This window comes from Phacochoerus africanus, chromosome 8 (assembly GCF_016906955.1).
Source record: "Phacochoerus africanus isolate WHEZ1 chromosome 8, ROS_Pafr_v1, whole genome shotgun sequence".
Taxonomy (NCBI): domain Eukaryota; kingdom Metazoa; phylum Chordata; class Mammalia; order Artiodactyla; family Suidae; genus Phacochoerus; species Phacochoerus africanus.
The window spans coordinates 54,685,064-54,701,583 of NC_062551.1; the positions used below are offsets into that span (position 1 = coordinate 54,685,064).

The following is a 16,520-nucleotide window of genomic DNA, read 5'->3' on the forward strand; positions in this document are numbered from 1 at the left end:
AGCAGGATCTTTATCCTCCACCAAGCTGGACTCTTTATTGCTCAGTCGCATGGGGCTGGGATGATCTGACTCCCTGAGGTGGGGAGGGAGCATCCAGGGCCGCGCGGTGAGTCAGGGCCATGCTGGCCTCCATCGGTCCCCGTTACCCAGATCCCAGGCGCCGTGGGGAGGGGCTGGGTTTCTGGTTGGGGTCGGGCCCAGAGCTCCTTTATAGCTGCCCCTCGCAGGCCCATGCAGAGGGGAGTCCACAGCCCCGGAAAGAGGAGGACTTGCTGGAGTTCCCACTGTGGTGCAGGGGGTCAAGACTCTGACTGCAGTGGCCTGGGTTGCTGCAGAGGGGCGGGTTCGCTCCCCAGCCCTGCACCGTGGGTGAGTGTATCTGGTGCTGCAGTGTAGGGCGCAGCTGCGGCTCAGATTCAGTCCCTGGCCTGGGAATTTTCACAGGCCATGGGTGTGGCCATTAAAAAGAGAGAGAGAGAAGGACTTGTCTGAAGTCACCTGGCAGGAGTTGGGAGGCGCCCCGAGGTCCCTGACAGACAGGACGTTTAGGCAAAAGGCCCTCTATGGACCAGATGTTGGCCTGAACGGTTTATAGGCAAGATGGGGGTTCCAGAGGCCGCCCCCAGGCCACCCTCAAAGAGCGGCGGCTCCGAGTCAGACCTGGATCCTGGCCTATCTCCTGTTTCCTACTTTGTGTCCTTCGTCACTCTCCACGCCTCCGTGTCTTGGTCTGTACAACCGGGGCCACCCGTCCACTCCCCAGGTCCCCGGGCAGAGGTAAGGCATGTCAGCTGGCCCCGTGCAGCGCCTAGCCCTCGCACAGGGAGCCCCTGGTGCGTGGGTGGCTGCACAGATGGGTCACCTGAGGCCTCAGGAAGGCGTAACCTCCCGCGTGCGTCAGGGCCGGCCCAGCGACTGAACACCAGACAGCCTGTGAGGACCGTGGCAAGAAGCCGTTTATTGGTCGAGGTGAAGGGCGAGGGCCCGGGCCTCCCAGCGGCCTAGAAATCCATGTCCTCCACCAGGTCCCAGAGACAGGCCTTGTACTGGTCGGAGGTGAGGGAGAGCGGGTGGCTGTTGGAAATGTGCAGGTCCACCGTGTTCTCCAGGGAGGAGGCGCCCCCGTCCCGCGCCATGTCTACCAGGGCCCGGAGACACATGGGGACGACCTGTGGGGGTGTGGGAGGAGGAGTCGGGGAAACGCCGGCACCAGCCGCCCCCAGCGGCCCCCACTGTCCCCTAGGATGAACCACAAAGCCCAGGGCTGCTCTGAGTGAAATGGTTGTCCCCATGTTAACAGCCAGGGAGGCCAGTGAGGTCCGTGGGGCCGAGGCTGCAGAGGGGTCCTCCAAGCACGGCCCAATCGGCTTGTGGTCAGGACTCCTGGGAGCTGAGCCTGCCAGGACTTGGGGTCCGCCGCCTTCTGTGTGGCTGGGAGAGCTCCAGAGAGGCTCGGGGTGAGGCCATGGCAGGGACACGCAGAGGCCCCCGAGGGTAAGGAGCAGCAGAGACTCCTGGCAGCCGAAGTTTCTCTATGGGGCTCCGGGCGCTGAAGTTCCTGGGAGCAACCCCCCACCCCTTGGGATCGTCCCTCCGCTCCAGGAGCCAGGGGCTGCCGTACCTTGACCATCACCAGCCTCTTGACCCACGGCTCGTCCTGAGGCCACGACTGCCCCATGCAGAACCAGAGGGTGTAGCGTGGTGAGCGTCTGCTTCCTTCGATGAAGGCAATCAGATCTGGGGGCCCAGGAACTAGTCAGGGATGGAAGAAGGCCCTCTACCTGCTCCCCCAAACCGAGTAACGTCTTTACCTTCTCCCCTGGTTCAAAGCCCAACCTACCTCTGCCACCATGACCAGGGGCTGTTGACCTGGGAAAAGTCCCTGCAGTTCTGGCACCAACTTTAGTGTTCCCCCTCTCTCCCTTCCATCAGGGTAGGGCTGCAGGGGCTGCCTTGCCGCTGCCCCCCCCGCTCCCCGCCTCAGCATTTGGATGGGATACAGGCCCAGAAGGGGAGCCTGCTCCCCCAAGGATGCTGAGTGAGTCTGGAGGACATGTGGTTGGTGCTTCCTGCTCTTGAACCCAAGTTCAGGCTGTCCAATATGTAACCATGAGCCATGATGGCTAGTTAAGTTTTAATTGTATCTAATTAAAATCAACAAAAACTGGGAGTTACCATTGTGGCTTGGTGGCAATGAACCCAGCTAGTATCCATGAGGACGCTAGTTCCATCCCTGGCCCTGCTCAGTAGGTTATGGATCCGGCGTTGCCATGAGCTGTGGTGTAGGTCGCAGACGTGGCTCGGATCTGGCGTGGCTGTGGCTGTGGTGACAGCTCCAGTTGGACCCCTAGCCTGGGAACCTCCATACGTCTCAGGTGCTGCTCTAAAATGGCAAAAAAAAAAAATTTAACTAAAACTTAAAGCTCGTTTCTTCCTTTGCATTCCCTTTATCTACGTCCTCAGTAGCCACTCTGCAGCTGGCGGCTGCCACGCTGGGCAGTGCATGCAGTGCATTTCCATCATGGCAGAAAGTTCTAGTTGGATAACAGAGCCCCGCAGGAGTTTTTCTCCTGCGTCTGTCTCTCCACCATAACTGGTGGTGGTGATGACGACGACAACGATGAAGGCAGCGAACTGCCTGAGCACCTGCTGTGCACTGGGCCCCCTGCCCCCTGCCAGCTCCCAGCAGGTAAGGAGAGAGAAGAGACTTTACAGGTTCCAAGCAGTCCTTGCCTTCCCAGGCTCAACCACAAGCAGAGCAGAGGCTCTGAATTTGGTCCAACCCCTGACCCCGGAGGTCTGGAGCCCCGCTGCCTGCCGCTTCCACGGCGGGGCCAAGGCCGCTGCACTCACCTTCGATGAAGGGCCCCAGGTCGAACACGCCTCCTTCCCTGTCCTTGGGGACCTCGCCGTCAGGCTTGTGACCGCTGTCCGGGATGAGTTCCTCGCCCATGGCCCAGTACACGTGGCAGTGCCCCAGCCTCTGGGCCCAGAGCCACTGCCCCGCCCTCCACAGAGCCAGCCCCCCCCCCAGGCAGCTCAGCACCCGGCGCACGTAGTCCGCCACGCCCCTGTCCGTCAGGGAGGCCGCGGGGTCTGGCAGTCTCACTGGCTGCCCGGCCAGCGTCCCGTCCTCGGCCTCGGATCCCACCAGCCGCAGGCCCCCGGGGCTGCAGACAGTCTGCTGGAAGACTTGGCAGCCCCGGTAGAAGACGGTCACCTGGAACTCCCACTCTGAGCAGCAGCAGCAGCAGGGACATGAAGGGAGAGAGAGGAGGGAGTGTCAGGGGCCGGGGCCGCCGGCCGGGCCAGCCCCGCCCAGCCCACAGCGGGCACTCACCATCGTCGTTCGCCAGCAGCTGCTTCAGTGGGTTTTCACGAACTCCCAGGTTGGGGCAAGAAGCAGGGGTGTCTACGCTGGGGCTCAGGGAGAGCTGAGGGGGCTGCTCGAGGGCCAGGGTCAGGCTCGGGGGCCCTGCATCCAAGGCCGAGGCCAAGTCCATGCCACTTAGTAACTTATCTAGACTGTCTTCCTGGGGAGGGGAAAAAAAAAGAGGCCAGGTATTTCCACGGCCTTTTCTGGAGACTTCACGGGGACCAGGCCTTGTGCTCAGCGGTGTGGAGCCGTGTCTCCAGAGAGGACACAGACCTGAGCTTTGCCCTTAAGGGGATTCTATTCTGAGGGAGACCCAGCCACCAGCCAAGGCAGTGGAATATCCACAGCTTGGACACAGGCTGGGCACTACCGTGGCCCGAGGGGAGCGGCTAATTCCACCCCAAGGATCTGGGTCAGTGCGAGCAAGACCCGGGCAGAGAAGCCTGGGTAGGATTTCAGAGGGGACCTGCCCTGGCACAGACGTCAGCAAGATCAAGGGTAGGGAGGGTCTCAGTTGCCAAGAGGCTGAGGTACCCTGAGCAGGGAGGGAAGCTGTGAAGTCCTAGAAAAGTGGGTGAGGGTCTTAAATGCCTGGTGAAAGCTCCACATTTTCTCCTGAGGATGCTGGGAGGCCAGTGGGAGGCCTGTGAGCAGGGGAGGGACAGGGTCAGCCATGGGTCAGGTAGGGGACAGACTGCGGGGAGAGACTGGAGCCTGGAGTGATGGTGGCCTCGCTAGGCCCCGGAGGATGCAGAAAGGGCATGAGGCAGGGGCTGAGCGCAGGGCGGTCGGGGCGCATTCTTACGTGGGTATCAGAGGTACTGTATCTGCCACTGAGGTCTAGAGAGGTGTCTGGCTCAGGAAAGTCCCCAACTCCTGTCGAGAAAGGTGGTGAGTGGACTAGGGGCTCTGGGGACACCCGAAATCCCATCCCTCCAAGCGAAGCCTCACTTCAGCACACCTGAGGTCACAAACTCATAGATCTTGTGTGGGTCGTGGGGGTCCTTGCTGTGGTCCTCTGCTAAACGCAATGCTTCTTTCCGGTTCAGGGCGGACCGGAAATTCCTCTTCCAGGTGGGCAGGTCGGGCTTATCCTTCCCAGGAGTGTAGGCACCGCTGGCCTCGGCCCAGGCCTGGGGGGACCAGTGGTACCAAGATAGTGAAGAGGATGACTTAGATCTTGCCCCCAGGGGTCCTAACCTTGGCTCCTCTTGTCCTAACACCACCCTTGCCCTCCCCTGGCAGGTTTTGTTTTTGTTTTTGTTTTTGAAACCATAGTTGATTTACAATATTGTGCCAATTCCCTTTGCACGTTCTAACTTAGTTCTCATCCCCAAGCTCTGGAATTCTCTGTGCCCCAAATCCCCCTTACCTCCACCCTTCAAAAACATTTGCTTTCTAAGCCAGCCTCCAGGTCCTAATGGGTGTCTAACTGCCAGCGCGCTGCCCCAGGACACGCTTCGTAATTAGGCTTAACACCACCGGCATATCCTACTTCCGTGGCAACCTCGGCTTCAGGGTCGAGTCTCGCCTCTAATATTCCAAGGTCCGTCCCCAGAATTCTACAACCAAAAGCCCCACCCCAGGGGGTTCCCTACCACCACCACTCCCCCCCACCCCAGGATGCATTTCCTTCACTTTCCCGGTTCTATTCCCAGGACCTGGCGGCTCCAATCCTCACGGCTGTCAGACGCCCATCTGCGCGTCGTACTAACTTCGCCCCTCCCAGTTCTAACTCCATCCACCCCCACCTGCCAGAATAAGCGCGGGCCGCGCGGGCGAGCTGATCCCACCCCTAGGCCCTGTCCCCTTGGAGTCCGCCGGGCCCGGCGCGCGCGCACCTGGAAGATGCCGAAGTCCTCCTGCTGGGCATCCTGCCGCAAGCCGTGCTTCCAAGGGATGCGGAAGCGCGTGTGGCCCTCATCCAGCCAGGCCACGCCCTCCAGTTGCCCCAGGTTCAGCTGAGATATCAGCCAGGGCAGGATCCGAGGCTTCTGAGTTCCCATGGGCCTGTGCGCCGGGGACAGTTCCTGGATATAGGCGGCCTCCCAGGCCCACCCAGTTCGAAGGTTCCGCACCCAGACCTCCCTCTCAAGCGCCACGGCGCAGGGTCCTCACCTCTATTCTCCTGGGGTACAGACAGGAGACCTCCCATCCTCCAGAGAGGCTCCCTAATTCAGAGAGGACTCCCTCCAAAACCCCTCTCCTTTCCCCAGCTTCTTTTATCTACATACCTCTACCTCCCTCAATTCTACCTCCCTCAATTCCGCCAGTGTAGACCTTCCCCACTCCACTGAAAGCCCTTCCCTCCCCCACATCACCCAGTGCAGGTACTCTTATCTCCAGGGTAGACGCCTCCCTCTCGTTACTGCCGTGCACATGCTAGGGACTCGCAGACCTCTACCTCCCACACTCAACTCCAGTGTAGCTCCCCCCGCTCCCCAGAACCCCTCACCCATAGACCGACCAACCACAATTCCTCCCAAACAGACGGCCTCCCTCCTCCGCGGCACGCCCCACTTCCCAGAGTGGATCGCTTCTCATTCACAGAGTCCTTCTCTCCCCTAGATACCCCAGTGTGGACACCTCCTCTTCTCCCCTACCAACTACTTTTCTAAGTTTTGTTTCACAGCCAGCCATTGCTTCATTTCCTTTCCTTCTCGCTTCACTTTCCCCAGCGTACACAAACCCCCTTCTCCAGTGTCAAGGCAGACGCATCCTTCCTCCGTCCCATTCCTCACTACTGGACGCCACCAACTCCCCCGCTTTTCCGCGTTACCTAGGTAGTGGGTCGAGGCGCGTAGAGTGCCGGGAGGAGGTGCGCCGGGAACCCAGGGACCCAGAAACCCAGGGAACCCACTCCTGCGTTTGAAGTCCCGTAGCTCTCGAACTCGCCGCCGCACACCCCACTTCTCGTCAGCTGAGCTTTAGAGGTGGGGCTTTTTTTCCTGTTGATTTCTTGAAATAAAAACGGCTTTAACGTCGTTAGGATTATCGACTCGACAGCCAGAGAGGCGATACAGTGAGCCGGGAAAACTCCCCCGCCCATCATGCCCTTTTTAGGTCTTCCGACCACGGGCATGCTGGGAGCGTTCTATGCAAATTAGGCGGGCCTCATCGCCCCGCCCCTTCCACGTTTGGGCCGGCTCCTAGTCGGTACAGTCACTGCGCAGGCGCGGGAAAGTCGCCCTAAGGAAAGTTTATACAAGCTCAGTGGAGGAGGCGGCGGCGGCGGGGCCCGGGACCAGGTGAGTGGGAGGTGAGGGAGAGCTAGGTGAGCAGGGACGAAAAGGGGGCCGGGATCTAGGAGCAGGTAGCCCAGTCACGCCTCCCCGACATCTGCGTGTCCCGGCTCCCCCAAATTCCAACCCGAGTCAGAGTGGAACTACACCTCCCAGCAGGCTGCGCGGCGAACAAGTAACGGACGGAGGGGAATGTTTGCTACGAAGTCTGCTGGGAATGGTAGTTCCTGATCCTCTACGGACTTGAATAGCTTGGCATATACTTTCAGAATGGAGAAGTCGGAGCCCCAAGCCTCCTTCTCCTTCGGGGACTCAGGGATCTGAGGCCCCAGTCTCCTTCTCTCTTAGACTCAAGAGTTCAGACCCCCAGCCCCCTACTCCGAAAACCAAGAGTCCAGGCCCCCAGTCCCCTCCTCCCTTGGACCCCAAATCCAGATCCCCAGCTTTCTCCTCTCCCAGGATCAGGATGTCTTTGCCCTCATCCCTCTCCTCCTTCTGAGAACTCAAGTGTCTGGGCCCCCAGACCCCAACTTCTGTAAGGAACCTGGGAATCCAGACTCTCAGCCCCTTCCTCCCTTGGGCACGCATGAATCCTGACGGCACCCCACTCCTCATTCCGGGACTAGGAATTTGGGCCCCCAGCCGGCAGTTCTTGCTGAACCCTGGAGTCCATCCCCAGCTCCTTCTCTTACAGGTGCCTCCATGGCAGGCTCTGAAGAGCTGGCGCTCCGGGAGGACACCCTGAGGGTCCTAGCTGCCTTCCTTAGGCGGGATGAGGCTGCCGGCTCGCCCATTCTGACCCCACCCAGGTAAGAGGTGTTGCCCTCCTCCCTGAGGAAACTGCACTGGGGGGGGCTCCTCTCCAACTCTTGTTCCCGGACTCAGTCTTTCTCTCCCCGCCCCCCTCCCTTTATATCTGGCTCTACTCCTTGTCCTGCGGGTTGCAGGGAAATGCCCTCAGTGAGAGGTCAAAAGGACTGCTTGCCGAGGGCCTCAAGTCACTCTCCGCGGTCCCCTTCCCCAGGAGCCCTGCCCAGGAGGAGCCGACAGACTTCCTGAGCCGCCTTCGAAGATGTCTTCCCTGCTCCCTGGGGCGAGGAGCAGTTCCCCCTGAGTCCCCTCGGCCTTGCTCCCTGCCCCTCCGGCCCTGCTATGGTTCAGAGCCTGGTAAGCTCTCCCTCAGTCACCCAAGAACTGACAGGACCAGGAACTTTGATTCTTAAAGCATAGAGAGGGTAAGGAACTAGTTTAAGATCACTCAGCCCAGGAGTGACCTAGTGGTAAACCAACCATACTAGGATCCATGAGGATGCGGGTTTGATTCCTGGCCTCATTCAGTGGTTTAAGAATCCCGCATTGTTGTGAGCTGTGGTGTAGGTCGCAGATGCGGCTTGGAATACGCCAGCAGTTGTAGCTCTGATTCGACCCCTAGCCCGGGACCCTCCATATGCTGCGGGTGTGGCCCCAAAAAGAAAAAAAATCAGCCAGGGAGTCCTACTGTGGTGCAGTGGGTTAAGGATCTGGCATTGTCTCTAGGGCGACGTGGTTCAATCCCCAGCCTGGCACAGTGGGTTCAGGATCCTGCATTGCCACAGCTGTGGTTTGGATTTGATCCCTGGCTCGGGAACTTCAATATGCTGTGGGTGTGCCCCTCCCCCCCAAAATCACTCAGCTAAGGGGGTAGCTTTGGGGGCTCTCCAGCACCTACCCTCACCCCCGACCCCCAATTAGATTGCTCTCTGTCAATTCTGTGAGCTGACATCAGGAGGGCTTTTGGTCCCTTTCTCTTTGTTAATCTCTCTTCCCATATGTGCTTACCTGCCCTTAGGGCTTCTGTAGCCACCAGGGCCCCCAGTAGAGAGGCAGGAGACCTGATTTTCAGCCATAATTCCCTGGCTGCTTTTGGTTGCATGAATCTTTTGCTCCAACATCAAAGTAGGAAGGGAGAGGTGGGTATTGAACATGATTAAGAATGAACTGTAGGTTTCCTCCTATGTGAGCCTGGAGAGACTGGCAATGGCCAGTAGGAGTGCTCACTTGAAGAGGACTTCGCAGCTGGAGAGAGGAGGTTTGTGACCAGTTGTTGCCTGAAACGGGCACGGGACAAAGTGGTAATAGCCGGAGTGCCCTGTGTGTCCAGTTCAGCTCTAACCTAAGTCCGTCTGGGGGGAACGTAGAGGGTCTTTTACCAGGTTTGCTCGCGGGGCCTTGGTTTACCCCATTCTGAAATGGAAATCATGGCTTCCTGGCAATGTGGTTGGGAGGAGAGAATCCAGAGATGCCTGACCCATTGTTGGCTCTTTTCTTCCTAGGCCCAGCTACTCCAGACTTCTACGCCCTGGTGGCCCAGAGGCTGGAACAGCTGGTCCAAGAGCAACTGAGATCCCCACCGAGCCCAGGTGAGGTGCAGAGGGGCTCTGGAGAAGGATGACGGTAGAAGGGTCGTCAGGATTCTGCACCCCCCGCCAAAATCTCCTCCACCCTTCAGAATTACAGGGTCACCCACCCACAGAAAAGGAAGCCCTGCTGCGGAAGCTGGTGGCCTTGCTGGAGGAGGAGGCAGAAGTCATCAACCAGAAGGTGATGAGCAGTCTGTTCTCTCCCTTCCTTAGGATAGGGATTGTGGCTTGGTTCGCAGGGGAACTAAAGCAGAATCTGCATTCTCATTGGATTGTCAGGTGGGGAGAGGATGGGATAAGGCTTCTGGGAAGGGTTGATTGACAGATAAGCCTGGGCTTGGGTATATCAAAATTAGTGGCTTCGGAGTTCCCGTCGTGGCGCAGTGGTTAACGAATCTGACTAGGAACCATGAGGTTGCGGGTTCGATCCCTGGCCTCACTCAGTGGGTTAAGGATCTGACGTTGCTGTGGCTGTGATGTAGGCTGGCGGCTACAGCTCCAATTCGACCCGTAGCCTGGGAACCTCCATATGCTGCAGGAGCGGCCCCAGAAAAGTAAAAAAAGACAAAAAAAAATTAGTGGCTTCATTGATGGTTAGAGGGGCGCGGCCTAAAGGCAGGGGGTGTGGCCATCAGAAACATGTTCTAGGAAAGATGGGACCAGTCAAGGGAGTAAGAGAAAGTTTAAAGCTGGCTGTTTAAAATCTGAAGCCCTGATTGACTGTATTAGTTTAGGCGCATGGCTTAGAATATGGGGAAAATGGACTACCGCGGAGGGAGTGTGGCTTGTGACCCTATCCTGGAATCCGATTGGGTAAGGAGCTTGGGCACAGCGTATGGTCCTATAATATTCATTGTTTGGAGGAAGGCAAGGTTACTGTAGGCACTATCCTGGCCTCCGGTGCTCTCCGGTAAACCCAGAGGAGCGTGGCTAGGGTAGAGCATGCTGGAACACAGTTAATGTAGGGCTTGGCTCTGATTGGCTATTGAGGTCTTAGCAGGGGCGTGGCTTCTTTGGTTCTAGGCCATCTCTCTGGGAGCCGTTTGGCCGAGATCCTAGTCCCGTTTGCGATTGGCTTTTGTGATGGATAGGGGCGTGGCTTAGAGTGGCAGTGTAGCTAGAACGCGCTTGAAGCCACGCCTCCCAGCTTCCTATTGGCTGGCTACGAGGGTGTGGCTGAGACAGACCCTGCCTCTTTCCCTCCCCGTCCCACAGCTGGCCTCAGACCCTGCCTTGCAGCGCAAATTGGCCCGCCTCTCTGCCGGCTCCTTCAGCCGCCTAGTGGAGCTCTTCTCAAACCGAGAGGGCAGCCCTGGCCCAAGCCAAGCACGCCCCTCGATGCCGTGCCCTGGGCCACCGCCGCCTTCCCCGGAGCCCCTGGCCCGCCTGGCCCTGGCTATGGAGCTGACCCGGCGCGTGGCCGGGCTGGGGGGCACCCTGGCTGGACTCAGTGTAGAGCATGTGCACAGCTTCGCACCCTGGATCCAGGCCCACGGGGGCTGGGTGAGCCACCAAAGCCCCTCTGGGTTTCTCTTAATTGTGTGTGTGTGTGTTGGGGGTGGGGCGGGGTGGCTCTTAGGCTTCCTTTCAGAAGTCGCATTTGTTCTGGCTCCACCATTCATCCATTGTGTGTTTATCGAGCACCTACTGTATACTGCAGATGCTATGGCCAGCTTAAACCACTCTGGTTTACATTGACCGTTTTGAGTTGGAAACAAGTTTCCTCTTCTGTTAAAAATAGGGAGATACAGAGTACCTATCTCAAAGGGCTATTGTGGGGATTAAATGGGATCATCTTTGTAAGTACTTGGCATTTGTTTGTGTGATTATCTGGTGACTGTCTGCCTGTGCAGTGCCGCCTGCCAGAATGCCCTTGCCCTAGTGTTCCCCCCGCCTCACTTCCCCTGCTCCTCTGCTCAGGTATCACCCCCAGGGAGACCTTCCCTGATTCCCATTTAAAATCGAAGCCGCCTCCACGCCCTCCCACCCACCCTCCTTCCCTTTTTACTGGCTTCCTTCCTCCAGAGCACTCCTCACCTTCCAACAGGCACCTTCTAACAGAAGAATTGACTTGTTTTACTTATTTCCTTGTATTTGTTGTCTTTTCCCACCCCTGCCACATCAATTTCGGAAGTCTAGGGAGTCTTACTTATCCTTGCTTGCTCACTGCTTTAAATCCAGTGCTAGGCTCAGAGCTGGATTGGGCTCCTGTGTGAGCTTGGCAACGGCCCCCTGTCTCCCTGAACACCAGTCGTCGTCGTCCCGTGCCCCGCCCCCAGCTCAATCTCACTTACCTGTCTCCTCATTGCCAGGCTTTCAGAATGTAAGCATTGCTTTCACAGACTGGCAGGAGCTGGCCGGGTGTCTTTAAGGAGCAGAGAGGCGGCCAGTAGGGCTGGAGCAGGGGGAGTGAGGGGGAGTGGGTGGGAGATGAAAGCAGGAGGGACGCCAGATCGCGCAAGGCTTCAAGGTCTTGTGGTCACGGAAGGACCTTGGACCTCGAACCGGGAGTCCCAGAAGGGCACTGAGCAGAGGCGGGAAGCTAGCTGACTCGGGTGGTCACCGGCGCCCTCTGGTGGCCGCATGGGGGACTACTGTCAGCGGCCATGGCGGAAGTAGGGAGCCGGGAGGAGGACTGCCTTGGTCCAAAGAAGACCTGAGGGTGGATCAGACCAGAATAGGAGGAGTGGAGAATTCTCGAGGCAAACCTGATAGATTTTGCACATGGAGTGGATGTGGAGACTGAATGGAAGACGGGAGTCAAGGATGATGCCAAAGATGCTGGCCTGAGCAACTGCAGGGCGGCATCTGCGGTCCCCTGAGACCAGGAAGGGCAGGTAGGGAGCAGGTTTGGGGAAGAGTCCGAGATGATAGGAGGTGGGTCCAGCTAAGGGAGAGCAGCCTGTAAGACCTCAAAGCAAGATGATGACCGCACAGTGGATATTAGTGTCCAGAGCTCCCAGCAGAAGCTGATTTATTTGTAACACCATTTTCATGTTTAAGGAATGGTAACAGGTCAGCTTGGCCAGGTCCTGAGCCAAGGCCTTTAGTGGAATGATCCCATTCAAACCCCACAAAACCTTGTAGTTTTCAGTTATTAAACGGGTCTCATAGAGACCGAGGGGGAAAATCCCTCTTGCAGGGTGGGGGCTTGGAATATTGCTAGAAATAATTATTTGGTGCACCCTCTTTGACACAAAGCCAGGGCTCTGGATCACTAAACCCCCAGGACTCTGGAGTTCCTGTCGTGGCTCAGTGGTTAACGAACCTAACATCCATGAGGACGTGGGTTTGATCCCTGGCCTCGCTCAGTGGGTTAAGGATCCGACGTTGCCATGAGCTGTGGTGTAGTCGAAGACACAGCTCAGATCTCGTGTTGCGTGGCTGTGCTTTAAGCTCCAATTGGACCCCTAGCCTGGGAACCTCCATATGCTGCAAGTGCAGCCCTATAAAGCAAAAAAAAACCACCCAAAAAAACCCTGGACTCTGTTTATTCCCCTTCTTTGAGTCTCTGTACACCCCCCATGGGGCTCTGTCCCCCCACCCCAGGACTCTTTTCCCATCCTCCACTTGATCCCCGGTCCTTTTTCGGGGTCTCCATCCCTGTCACTTCTCTCTGGGTCTCTTTGTCCTCCTCCCTCTCTCTGGTCCCTTGCCTTCGCTGTCTCTGCTCTCACTCGGCTGGTGTGGATGCCTCTGATCACAGGGCTCTGCCACTTTTCCCCTCCAGGAGGGCATCCTGGCAGTTTCACCTGTGGACTTGAACTTACCCTTGGACTGAACTCTGCCTCAGAAGCTGTTCCGAGATCGGACCTCAGGTCTCTGCGCTCTTTTCCCAAGTCTCCCTGCTCCACTCAGGGCTGTGGGGTGGCGGCTGCCCTCTCTGTTTTTGCCAAAAAAAAAAAACCAAAAACAAAAAACTGTTTAAAACACTTTCATATTAAAGACTTTTTCAAGTATTTGTTTGTCTTTTCACTCAAGATCTAGACTTCTAAGTAGAGGAGATTTGGTTCAGAGAACTCTCTGGTGTATAAATTGAGAAAAGAGCCAGTTCATTCTTTCTAGAAATATCTATTTGGAGCACCCAGGAGCACCTGTCACCTGAAAACATACTGCTGTTTGGAGGATACCTTTGAGTATGATTGCAGCTAATTACATGTTTCCCCCTATTGCATGAGTGGCTTTTTCTAGCTAATCCTGTGTTGAGAGTCCTGGACTCTTCCCAGCTGTTTCCAGGAGAAACGCTCTGATCTGCCTTCCCAGGGCATCCAGAACCCCACCCTCCTCTCGTTGTTCTCTTTGCCCTGCGCTTTCGGCGTCTTTTGTGCTGGTCTCTCCTGTCCGCCAGCGATCTGTCACCTTTCGAGGATGATCCCCCGCTTCCCAGAGGGACGTTTTGTAAATGCAGAAAAGGAAACGTGCAGGAGTGCAGTCACGCCTCATGCTGCGCGGATTCTGCATTTTCCAGTTCGCCGCCTCTTGTCGAACGTGAACTTGCAGTCGCGGGAGGAAGAGGCGCGCGCCTTCGCGGGGCGTTGACGGGCCTGCGTAGGCTCAGAGCAGCAGAGGCGCCCACCTGCCCGGGGGCCCCTTTCAGCTCAGGCCGGGTGAGACCACACTGCCTTCTGGGTTCAGCTTGCACGGCCGCAAGTGAAAATCCTTTCCGCGATCTACTTAGTGCCACATTATTTTTTTCCCCGTTTCTGCGCTTTTGGTGGTGATTTCACGGGGTCCGAGGGTCCTGCTCATAGCGCTGAAGTGCTGGGTCGAGTTCCTAAATTCTGGAAAGCTGGGGTGCACCTCAATTAGATCAGCTTTGTTGTGGATGATTTTTGCTATAGTGCTGTTGGCTATGCAGTCATTGTCAATGGACCAACTCGATGTTAAAAGAACGTGTCTTTAAGCTGAAAACACACAGAGAACCAGTTTTTGTTGTTGTCTGGTTTTTTTTGTTGTGGTGGTGGTGGTGGTTTTTTGTTGTTTGTTGTTTTTTAGGGCCTCACCTGTGGCATATGGAGGTTCCCAGGCGAGGAGTCTCATCAGAGCTACAGTTGCCGGCCTGCGCCACAGCCACAGCCACGTGGGATCCGAGCTGCATCTGGGACCCACACCACAGCTCACACCAATCCCGGATCCTTAACCCACTTAGCAAGGCCGGGGATTGAACCCACATCCTCATGGATACTAGTTGGATTCGTTTCCACTGTGCCACAAGGGGAACTCCCCAGATTTTTTTTTTTTTTTTTTGGGTGAGGCTGCATGTGCGGCATATGGAGGTTCCCAGGCTAGGGGTGCAATGGAATTGCAGCTGCCAACCTACACTACAGCCTCAGCAACACTGGATCCGAGCCACATCTTCGACATACACCATAGCTTATGGCAACCGCCAGATCCCTAACCCACTGAGTGGGGCCAGGGATTGAATCTGCGTCTTCACAGACACTATGTCGGCTTCTTTAACCCACTGAGTCACGACAGGAACTCCCAGATTATATTTTAATGGATCGACAAAAGTGCTGTGACAAGACGCTCATGGCGACCTGACCCTGTATCTCCCTTAGCAGCAATGGCTTGGTGTTCACCAATGAATCGATAAACTTTGCAGCAACTTTATAGAGTGTAACTATTGTAACTAGCACAAATAGTAAGAATCAAGTGTATATGGAAATAAAGCTTTTTTTTTTAAACTATCTTTATTTATTTTATTTTTTTTGCTTTTTCTAGGGCCACACCTGCAGCATATGGAGGTTCCCAGGCTAGGGGTCAAATCAGAGCTACAGCTGCCACCTATGCCACAACCACAGCAACACGGGATCCGAGCCATGTGTGTGACCTACACCACAGCTCACCACAACGCTGGATCCTTAACCCACTGAACAAGGCTAGGGGTCAAATCTGCATCCTCGTGGATGCCAATTGGGTTCATTAACCACTGAGCCACAATGGGAACTCCCAAACTGCTGGATCCTTAATCCACTGCACTGCAGTGGAAACATAACCCAAGTCTTCTAACTAGACTTCTGGTCACAGCAACTCCAACCCCCCAGTAATCTTGACCATTCCATAGCCTATTAGCATCACTGGCCAACAGAAATAGAAGATGAGCCATATGCATTATTTAGAATGCATGAATAGCCTCATTAAAGCAAACTAAAAAGTGGGAGTTCCCTGGTGGTCTAGTGGTAAGGATTTGGTGCTTTCACCGCTGCGGCCCGGGTTCAAACCCTGGTCTGGGAACAGAGATCCCACAGCAATATGCCTCATGCCAGGGCCAAAAAAAAAAAAAAAAAGCGGAGTTCCCATCATGGCGCAGTGGTTAATGAATCCGACTAGGAACCATGAGGTTGCGGGTTCGGTCCCTGCCCTTGCTCAGTGGGTTAAGGGTCCGGCGTTGCCGTGAGCTGTGGTGTAGGTCGCAGACGCGGCTCGGATCCCTCGTTGCTGTGGGTCTGGCGTAGGCCGGTGGCTACAGCTCCAATTGGACCCCTAGCCTGGGAACCTCCATATGCCTCGGGAGCGGCCCAAGAAATAGCAAAAAGACCAAAAAAAAAAGCCAAGTGAAAAGTAACAGGTGAATTCATTATAACAAGTTTTTTCCCCCTTTTATCCAAAACAGAATCATTTTAACATGTGATCAGTATAAAATATTAAAATATTACAGACTCCTTTTTAATAAGAAGTTTTCAGAATCTGGTGTGGGTTTAATAGCCATAACATATCTCAGTTGAGACTTGCCGTGGTCCATTGCTCTGTTGTCCCGTGTGGCTGCCTTTTTTGAAAATGCAAAATTTGACCCTGACAACTCCCCTGGTTTTACCTCCAACTCAGACCTCTTCCCTCTATACTCTGCCCCTTTATCTCTCCCCAGTGCCATCTCCTTTACAACAACTTACCTTGAGGGAATTCCTATTGTGGCTCAGCAGTAACAAATGTGACTAGTATCCGTGAAGGCTCAGGTACCATCTCTGGCCTTGCTCAGTGGGTTAAGGATCCAGCATTGCTATGAGCTGTGGTGTAGGCCGGCGGCTACAGCTCTGATTCAACCCCTAGCCTGGGAACCTCCATATGCTGCAGGTGTGCCCCCCCCCCCAAAAAAAAACCCAAAACCTGACATTGAGAATTTATTATAATATCTTGTTCTTAGCAACACAATGCAAAAGTAATTGATTGGCTTAAAACGGTTGGATATTAGAAAAAAATAGGAGTTCCCTGGTGGCTTAGTGATTAAATATCCTGTGTTGTCACTGCTATGGCTGGTTTAACTGCTGTGGCTTGGAAACTTCTCTATGCCTTGGCTGTGGCCGGAAAAAAAAAAAAAAAGAAAAGAAAAGAAAAAGAAAACAACACTGTTTGTTAAAAATACACCAAAGACTTGAGTAGACCCTGGCAGAAGATACACAGATGGCCAGTAAGCACGTGAAAGGAGGCTAAACAGCAGTGGTGATGAGGGCAATGCAAATGAGCTAATCGGTTTATACCTACAAGACTCGTTAAAATTACAGG

The 16,520-nt window shown here is 55.6% G+C and overlaps 2 protein-coding genes across 7 annotated transcripts; one reads left to right on the forward strand and one right to left on the reverse strand.

The window, feature by feature from the left end:
* Positions 1 to 934: 934 nt before the first annotated feature.
* IRF3 (interferon regulatory factor 3) lies at positions 935 to 11,538 on the reverse strand. 4 transcript variants are annotated; one of them, XM_047790086.1, is made up of 8 exons: positions 11,312 to 11,537; positions 5,218 to 5,386; positions 4,338 to 4,509; positions 4,182 to 4,252; positions 3,341 to 3,533; positions 2,854 to 3,234; positions 1,622 to 1,737; positions 935 to 1,169 (listed from the first exon to the last, which is right to left on the reverse strand). In XM_047790086.1, exons 2-8 carry the CDS (start codon positions 5,380 to 5,382, stop codon positions 1,002 to 1,004), a joined length of 1,266 nt encoding a protein of 421 aa, XP_047646042.1. In that variant the 5' UTR covers positions 5,383 to 5,386; positions 11,312 to 11,537; the 3' UTR covers positions 935 to 1,001. The 4 variants fall into 4 exon arrangements, with proteins under 4 accessions (XP_047646042.1, XP_047646041.1, XP_047646040.1 ...); XM_047790085.1 differs by lacking the exon at positions 11,312 to 11,537 and adding an exon at positions 6,156 to 6,427; XM_047790084.1 differs by having other exon boundaries at positions 935 to 1,737; positions 11,312 to 11,538.
* On the forward strand, positions 6,515 to 12,974 carry BCL2L12 (BCL2 like 12). 3 transcript variants are annotated; one of them, XM_047790087.1, is made up of 7 exons: positions 6,515 to 6,624; positions 7,313 to 7,427; positions 7,643 to 7,785; positions 8,931 to 9,017; positions 9,107 to 9,198; positions 10,233 to 10,520; positions 12,748 to 12,974. In XM_047790087.1, exons 2-7 carry the CDS (start codon positions 7,321 to 7,323, stop codon positions 12,796 to 12,798), a joined length of 768 nt encoding a protein of 255 aa, XP_047646043.1. In that variant the 5' UTR covers positions 6,515 to 6,624; positions 7,313 to 7,320; the 3' UTR covers positions 12,799 to 12,974. The 3 variants fall into 3 exon arrangements, with proteins under 3 accessions (XP_047646043.1, XP_047646045.1, XP_047646044.1); XM_047790088.1 differs by lacking the exon at positions 6,515 to 6,624 and adding an exon at positions 7,132 to 7,153; XM_047790089.1 differs by lacking the exon at positions 10,233 to 10,520 and having other exon boundaries at positions 6,519 to 6,624.
* Positions 12,975 to 16,520: the final 3,546 nt, after the last annotated feature.

Coding starts and splice junctions, on each gene's coding strand:
- BCL2L12 (XM_047790087.1), top strand. CDS start 7,321: ATGGCAGGCTCTGAAGAGCTGGCGCTCCGGGAGGACACCCTGAGGGTC. Junction 7,786..8,930: donor CTGCTATGGTTCAGAGCCTG/GTAAGCTCTCCC, acceptor TTTTCTTCCTAG/GCCCAGCTACTCCAGACTTC. Junction 9,018..9,106: donor GAGATCCCCACCGAGCCCAG/GTGAGGTGCAGA, acceptor TCCACCCTTCAG/AATTACAGGGTCACCCACCC.
- IRF3 (XM_047790084.1), bottom strand. CDS start 5,382: ATGGGAACTCAGAAGCCTCGGATCCTGCCCTGGCTGATATCTCAGCTG. Junction 4,253..4,337: donor CTATGAGTTTGTGACCTCAG/GTGTGCTGAAGT, acceptor CTTTCTCGACAG/GAGTTGGGGACTTTCCTGAG. Junction 3,534..4,181: donor ACAGTACCTCTGATACCCAC/GTAAGAATGCGC, acceptor TCCCCTCCCCAG/GAAGACAGTCTAGATAAGTT.